Source organism: Meriones unguiculatus, chromosome 9, assembly GCF_030254825.1.
Source record: "Meriones unguiculatus strain TT.TT164.6M chromosome 9, Bangor_MerUng_6.1, whole genome shotgun sequence".
NCBI classification, from domain to species: Eukaryota; Metazoa; Chordata; class Mammalia; order Rodentia; family Muridae; genus Meriones; species Meriones unguiculatus.
Genome location: NC_083357.1, coordinates 55,471,050 through 55,479,574, shown reverse-complemented (window position 1 = coordinate 55,479,574; position 8,525 = coordinate 55,471,050). Strand labels below are relative to the sequence as shown.

At 41.5% G+C, this 8,525-nt stretch overlaps 1 gene segment (V, D, J or C); it reads left to right on the top strand.

Annotated features, from left to right (window-relative positions):
* Window positions 1-8,012: 8,012 nt before the first annotated feature.
* On the top strand, window positions 8,013-8,525 carry LOC132656314 (T cell receptor alpha variable 9-2-like). The segment is given in 2 exon segments: window positions 8,013-8,070; window positions 8,185-8,525. Coding segments are annotated over 2 exon segments (399 nt in total).

The following is an 8,525-nucleotide window of genomic DNA, read 5'->3' as shown; positions in this document are numbered from 1 at the left end:
GATACCTCCAGAAGATCTTTTATTGTAGAGGATTGTTTTAGCAATTCTGGGTTTCTTGTTATTCCATATGAAGTTGAGAATTTTTCTTTCCAGGTCTGTAAAGAATTGTGTTGGTAATTTGACGGGCATTGCATTGAATCTGTAGATTGCTTTTGGTAAGATGGCCATTTTTACTATGTTAATCTTGCCAAGCCATGAGCATGGGAGATCTTTCCATCTTCTCATATCTTCTTCTAATTCTTTCTTCAGAGATTTGAAATTTTTTTCATACAAGTCTTTGACTTCCTTGGTTAGGGTTACTCCGAGGTACCTTATGTCATTTGTGGCTATTGTGAAGGGTGTTGTTTCCCTAATTTCTTTCTCAGCTCTTTTGTCTTTTGTATACAGGAGGGCTACTGATTTTTTGGAGTTAATTTTGTATCCAGCCACTTTGCTGAAGGTGTTTATCAGCTGTAGGAGTTCCCTGGTAGAGTTTTTGGGGTCACTCACGTATACTATCACATCATCTGCAAATAGTGATAATTTGACTTCTTCCTTTCCAATTTGTATCCCCTTGATCTCCTTCAACTGTCTCATTGCTCTAGCAAGGACTTGCAGTACTATGTTGAAGAGATATGGAGAGAGTGGGCAGCCTTCTCTTTTCCTTGATTTCAGTGGGATTGCTTTAAGTTTCTCTTCCTTCAGTTTGATGTTGGCTATAGGCTTGCTGTATATCACCTTTACTATGTTTAGATATGTGCCTTGTATCCCTGATCTCTCCAATACTTTGAACATGAATGAATGTTGGATTTTGTCAAAGGCTTTTTCAGCATCTAGGGAGATTATCATGTGGTTTTTTTTTTTCTTTCAGTTTGTTAATATCGTGGATCACATTGATGGATTTCCGTATATTGAACCATCCCCTGCATACCTGGGATGAAGCCTACTTGGTCATAGTGGATAATTTCTTTGATGTGTTCTTGGATTCGGTTTGCAAGTATTTTATTAAGTATTTTTGCATCAATGTTCATAAGGGAGATTGGCCGGAAATTCTCTTTCTTTGTTGAGTCTTTGTGAGGTTTAGGTACCAAGGTGACTGTGGCTTCATAGAATGAGTTTGGTAATGTTCCTTCTGTTTCTATTTTGTGGAATAGTTTGAAGAGAATTGGAGTTAGCTCTTTTTTGAAGGTCTGGTAGAATTCTGCGCTGAAGCCATCTGGTCCTGAGCGTTTTTTGGATGGGAGACTTTTGATGACCACTTCTATTTATTTGGGGGATATAGGATTATTTAATTGATTTACCTGGTCCCGATTCAGCTTTGGTAAGTCAAATCGATCAAGAAAATTGTCCATTTCATTTAAATTTTCAAATTTTGTGGAATATAGACTTTTGAAGTAAGTCCTGATGATTGTTTGGATTTCCTCAGTGTCTGTAGTTATGTCCCCCTTTTCATTTCTGATTTTGTTGATTTGGGTGGTGTCTCTCTGCTTTTTATTTAGCCTGGCTAAGGGTTTGTCGATCTTGTTGACTTTCTCAAAGAACCAGCTCTTGGTTTCATTGATTCTTTGAATTGTTTTATTTGTTTCCAATTGATTGATTTCAGCCCTGAGTTTGATTATTTCCAGCCGTCTACTCCTTCTTGGTGTGTCTGCTTCTTCTTTTTCTAGGGTTTTTAAGTGAGCCATTAGGGTGCTTGAATGAGCTGTCTCGAATTTCTTCTTGAAGGCACTTAGTGCTATGAACTTTCCTCTTAGCACTGCTTTCATTGTGTCCCACAGGTTCGGGTATGTTGTGTCTTCATTTTCATTGATTTCTAGAAAGACTTTAATTTCTTTCTTTATTTCTTCCCTGACCCAGCTGTCATTTAGTAACAAGTTGTTCAGTTTCCATGTGTGTGTAGGCTTTTTGTTATTTCTGTTATTGTTGAGGTCCAGCTTTATTCCATGGTGATCAGATAAGATACATAGGATTATTTCAATCTTCTTGTATCTGTTGAGGCTTGCTTTGTGACCCACTATCTGGTCTATTTTGGAGAAGGTTCCATGAAGTGCTGAGAAGAAGGTAAATTCTTTTGTGTTTGGGTGTAAAGTTCTGTAAATGTCTGTTAGGTCCATTTGATTCATGACCTCTGTCAGAGACATTGTTTCTTTGTTTAATTTCTGTTTTGTTGACTTGTCCTTTGTTGAGAGTGGGGTGTTGAAGTCTCCCACTATTAATGTGTGGGGATCTATATGTGCTTTAAATTTTATCAATGTTTCTTTCACAAATGTGGGTGCCCTTGTATTTGGGGCATAGATGTTCAGGATTGTGATGTCTTCCTGGTGGAATTTTCCCTTGATGAGTATGAAGTGTCCTTCCCCATCTCTTTTGATTAATTTTGGTTGAAAGTCTATTTTATCAGATATTAGAATGGCTACTCCTGCTTGCTTCTTGGGTCCGTTTGCTTGGAAAGTCGTCTTCCAACCCTTTACCCTCAGGTAATGTCTACCTTTGTGTCTTAGGTGTGTTTCTTGTATGCAACAGATTGCTGGGTTTTGTTTACGTATCCATTCTGTTAATCTGTGTCTTTTTATTGGAGAGTTGAGTCCATTGATGTTGAGAGAGATTAATGACCAGTGGCTGTTAGATTTCTTGATTTTGATGTTGGCTGTGGTCATGAGGTTGTGTGTTTGGTTGCTTTTTGTTTTACTGAAGTGAGGTTATTTATTTCCTGTGTTTTCTTGAATGTAGCTAGCTTTCTTGGGTTGTATTTTCCATTCCAGTGTCTTCCGTAATGCTGGAATTGTTTGTAGGTATTGTTGAAATTTGTTTTTGTCATTGAATATCTTGTTTTCTCCATCTATGAGGACTGAGAGTTTTGCTGGGTATAGTAGCCTGGGCTGACATCTGTGTTCTCTTAGGGTCTGCATGATATCCGTCCAGGCCCTTCTGGCTTTCATAGTCTCTGTTGAAAAGTCAGGTGTGATTCTAACGGGTTTGCCATTATATGTTACTTGGCCTTTTTCCCTTGCAGCTTTTAGTATTTTTTCTTTGTTCTGTATACTTACTGTTTTGATTATTATGTGGCGGGAGGATTTTCTTTTCTGGTCAAATTTGTTGGGTGTTCTGTAGGCCTCATGTATTCTAATTGGCCTCTCCTTTAGCTTGGGGAAATTTTCTTCAATGATTTTGTTGAAAATATTTTCTGGGCCTTGTAGAAGGGAGTCTTCTTTTTCCTCTATACCTATTATTCTTAGGTTTTGTCTTTTCATATTGTCTTGCATTTCTTGGACAGTCTGTGTCAGGAATTTTTCGGATTTAACATTTTCTTTGACAGATACATCGATTTCTTCCATTGTATCTCTACACCTGAGATTCTTTCTTCCATCTCTTGTAGTCTGTTGGTTATGCTTACCTCTGTAGTTCCTGTTTTCTTCCCTAGATTCTTCCTTTCCATTATTTCTTCCATTTGTGTTTTCTTTATTTTTTCCAATTCTATCTTCAGGTCTTGAGTTGTTTTGTTTACTTCCTTCACCTGTCTGATTGTACTTTCCTGTTTTTCTTTTCGTTCCTTCAACTCTGTTTCTATCATTTCATTCAGTGTTTTAAGCACTTTCTCAAGGCCATAAACTGTTTGGCTGCAGCTTCCTCTATTTCTTTATGGATGGCAATATTCTCTTTGAGTTTATCTTCCTCTATGTCTTTACGAATCTTATTTGTTTCCTCTGTTATCATCTTCATGAGCATACTTGTTAGGTCATCTTCTTGGATTTCAGTTATGGTGGGGTGTCCAGGGCTACTTGCCCCTCGGTAACTGGGTTCTGGAGATGCCATATTGCTCTGTCTTTTGTTGCTTGAGCTTTTACGCTGGCCTCTACCCATTGTGTTATCTTAGGTGTTTGGGGTTATTTTCTGGTGGTTCCTGGGGATCCTGTGGTGGAGAGAATCCCCTTTGCAGAAAGCTGGTTTTTCCTGAAGGATGTCTTCTCAGCTTTTTGGGTATAGTCCCTGGATGGCTGGTGTTTTTTTCAGGACTTGCTCACCTCAGGGATATAGACCTGAGTGGTAACTGTGGTCTTTGTTAGTCGAGAGGGTTCTCCTCTCACCCAGGGAAGTCCTGAGAGCAGCTGCCCTGTTTCTGGGTTTCTTGTTGTAAATTTAATGATCAGCTGCTGTGACCCAGTTGGACATCAGGCGCGCATCAAGTGTTTGTGCCGGTGTCTGGAGCACAGCTGAGTGCTGGCACCTCGGCCCCACTAGACTGCTAGACTTTTTCTATGGAAGGATTGGGTGAATTAGGTCAGTACAGTTTCCTTCCTTCCCCGTGGATTATCTGGAGACACGGACTCCCAGTGTCTTTTTTTGCCCTGGTGCACACTGCTCAGTGTCGGCCAGCTGGCTGGCCGCAGAAGCTGCCTGTGCCTGGAGCACAGCTGTGTGATGGCGGCTCAGTCTCTGCCAGCTGTCTGGTGTGCAGAAACTGCCTGTGTCTGCCTTTGCGGCTTTTGGGAGCCTGAGTGCCTCCCTAAGCTGAGTAATTTTTCCTGGGACCTTTTCAGGTTGGGGGTGAGCTGAGTGCTCTGAGATCAGACCCACCGTTTCTATTTCCGGCGGCAAATCAGGCGCGCAGGCAGGCAGGGCTCTGTGCCGGAATCTGGGTCCCAGGCTCTGGCTCCTGGCTGGCTCCTGGGGTGCCCGTGGAACCCGCCCGAGTCTTTTCCAGGGGATGTCTGGGTGACCTAAGACCGGTCCCAATCGTTTCCTGTACCCTGGGGTTATCTCTCGACTGAAAATTCCAGTCTCTGATAGTGTGGTGCACACGGTTCAGTCTGGGACCGTGACCAGAGCCACTGGCTTGTGGCTCTGGGCTGGGGTGGGGCTGGCGGCCGGCAGCCAAGTGTCTGGCGGAACCGGGATCTCTTCTGCGGTTTAGCAGGGTGAGTTAAAAGCTGATTGAATCCCCCACCGTGGGGTATCCTCTCACCTGGGAAACATAATGACTGTGTTTTATGGCCGAGAGTTCTGATTGCTGGTCACTGTGCTGATCCTGCTGTGTTGCTGCTCAGAATCTATACATGGTTTTAATAATTGTTTGCACATAGTTTGATGGTGCCTCCTTCAGAGCCAAACACCACCTAACAAAAACTCCAATGCCATACATAAGAACACTCTTTTAAGCTGGTGTCCAGGGTTTTGCAAGGGACTCCCAAAACATACAGCCCATTGCTGTTGACCTTGGTTACCCCCAAAGGTGGTGAGTGCCTATTGCTGAAGAGACCAGTCACTTCAGACACAGGTTCTAGAAACCACTAAGCTAAAACTGACCTGAATGCCCTCTCCAGAGGATTATTTTTCTTGGTACAAGAAAGTTCCATTCAAGATTCCAGAGGAGAAAGGCAACCAAGAGTCCTACTCAGCTATGATGCCTATGAGCCACATCAGCAATCAACATGGCGCAATGATCCTACAACTGCAGTAATGGCACACACATTAGCAGGATCCAACAGCTCTCTAATTGGAGTGAAGACCCACTCCACCATAAGGAAGCCGAATTTGGCACTGGAAGCTTATTCAGAGCGAGTGAAGTCGTGGTTAGTAGTGGAGAATCTACAACCACTATATTATGAAACCAGCATGATTACTAACAGTAATCTATAAACAATTATCCTATACCCACCAATAGCTGCAGCCTTCACCCCTCATCAAGGAAGCATCTCTTTGCCATAGATAGAAACCGCTAAAGAATACCAACACCATTGAAAATGAAGAGTTGAGGAGCCCAGTCCCAGTGGATACATCTAAAAACACCTCTGCACCTGAGCCTCAGGGAACATTGCAGAGGAGGAAATAGAATGACTGTAAAAATGAAGATCAGGAGTTTGCTGAAAATTGTGTCCCCTACTAATATCAGAAGTTAAACATGCAACATCTCATCAACATAGTCATTGAAATGAGAGCTGAAAAAGAGTGACACTAACGAACATGCCAAAGTCAACACAGAATAGCACATGAGGACTGAACCCTAAACAGAGAAGCAGAGGTAACTGAGGAAAGCTGAGAACAAAAGAGATGGTCTTACCCAAGGAAGACCACACTACTTGGTTGTCCAGTGCCAAATGGTCACCTCTGATAACATACATATCTGTAACATTAGATGGACCAAACATATATTGTATTTAGGAATAGTTCCTTATATGTATGCAACAGCAATTAGTTAAAAAAAATGAAAAAAAGAGGCTATAGAACTGAAGGAGAGTGGAAAGAGTAGGTACATGGGAGAGTTTAGAGGGAAGAATGGAAAGGGAGAACTATTGCGATTACATAATAATCTCAAAACACCAATAAGAAAAAAAAACTAAATTTGGAACTAGAAAGACCAGGATGGTAGCTCAAGCTGCATTATTTTTCCTATTCCCCTGGGGTTCTGTGTACTCCTGCCCTAGAAAAGCAAGTCTATTATGAATGGTCCATCCCCCCACACACACACAACTGATAATGCCATGAGAGAGAAACATGGCTTACTTCTTAAATCCATTTCTCTATTAAAACAGAGAGGATGTAATGATCATGGGCATTACCTGGTATACCTCACTGTGATGTAGAAAGAAGTTGAAAATATAAGTGATGTGTAACAAAGATTTTGTTATTTAGTTCTGTTTTAGGATATAAAATGACCCATAAGAACAATTAAAACAATGGCCACAAATGATGTTTAAACAATCTTATGCAAACAATTATAAAAATGGTAACGAGAAACTGGAAGAATGTGTATCGTTATTGCATTGAATCCCAGAATGTTCTTAGTAGTAGCAAGGAAAGAGATTTATATTTTAATACATGGAGCTTAACTTGAACACTGGGAGAAGCTCAGTGTGGGTGAAGACAGAAAGTGAAGTCTGTTATGTAGACTTAGCTCAAAGAGTGAGTCAGTTTATGCTAGCAGGAAATGTTCTAAAGGAGAAGCAGAACTATTTATTTATTTTTTTTTTACTTTTACTTTTACAGTTTACTCATTATATATCCCGATTGAAGCCCCATCCCTTAACTCCTCAGCCCTACCCTGTCTTCCTCTTACCTCCTATTCCCTTCCCCTAGTCCACTGAAAGGGAGCATTCTCTTTCTCTGCCTTCTGCCCATAGCTTATCAAGTCTCATCAGGAGTGCCTAGATCCTCTTCCTCTGTTGCCTTGCAAGGCTGCATCACCAGGTCCAAGTGATCAAAGAGCAGGCAACTGAGTTCATGGCAGAGGCATCCCCTGCTCCCCTAACTCAGGGACCCACATCCAGAATGAGCTGTCAATCTGAACAGGGGGTCAAGATCCTCGCCATACATGGTCCTTGGTGCATCAGTCTCTGCAGGTCTCCCCTGGGCTCAGTTTTTTTAGCCTTTTTGGTCTCCTTGTGGGGCTCCTGCCCTCTCCATGTGTTTCTATCCATCCCCCCATGCTCTGCTCAAAGTACTTCAAGATCTAGCTATATCACTCCTGGGCATATGCCCAAAAGATGCCCCACCATTCAACAAGGACCTTTGCTCAACTATGTTCGTAGCAGCTGTATTTGTAATGCACAGAATCTGGAAGCAACCAGATGTCCCACAACGGATGAATGGATACGGAAATTGTGGCATATTTACACAGTGGAATACTACTCGGCTATTAAAAACAAGGAAATCATGAAGCGGAACCTTTTTCAAAATTTCAGGTCACTCCATAGATTTCAATAACTTATGTGTTTCTTCACTTTTCGTGAAATTTAGAAATATTGACTATTTTTTATGGAGTGTTATTTATTTTATGAAAAAAACATTAATAAAAATTATCTTTAAATTGTCGTTCTCTTAGAACAGAGAAAATAGGACCTTTGAAGTACCAGAGATCCCTCAACCCAAACTAATTGTTCCTTGTTTCCAGTGTCTTCAAGCAAATTTTGCTACATTTAACTTAGGTTACTCTCTGGCCACCAGAGGGCGCAGCATCCTAACGCTATAGCATTTCCTGTGAGAACTTAAGTTTAGACTGTTCCTCAATATTTTCAAAAATTGAGAACATTGACGAGATGGCACTAAAGTTGAACTCTTCTCCGGGCTTCGTGACTGTGGTACTTCTCATGCTCAGTAAGTAAAGTGACCTTAAACTTTTTCCTTTTTTATGTCAGAAAAAAAAATATCTGGAGCCCTGAATGTATCCATATATCTGTTTTGTTTTTGTTTTTGTTTTTGTTTTCCCAGCAAGAACCCACGGAGACTCAGTGACTCAGACAGAAGGTCAAGTGGTCCTCTCAGAAAACGAATTTCTTACTATACACTGCAACTATTCAGCCTCAGGTTACCCAGCCCTGTTCTGGTATGTGCAGTATCCTGGAGAAGGTCCACAGCTCCTCTTTAGAGCCTCAAAGGCCAACGACAAGGGAAGCAGCAGAGGGTTTGAAGCCACATACGATAAGGAAACCAAATCCTTCCATTTGCAGAAAGCCTCAGTGCAAGTGTCAGACTCGGCTGTGTACTACTGTGCTCTGAGTGACACAGTGACAGAAACCACAGAAGGAGCTGAGCACAAACTCAGCAGCTGA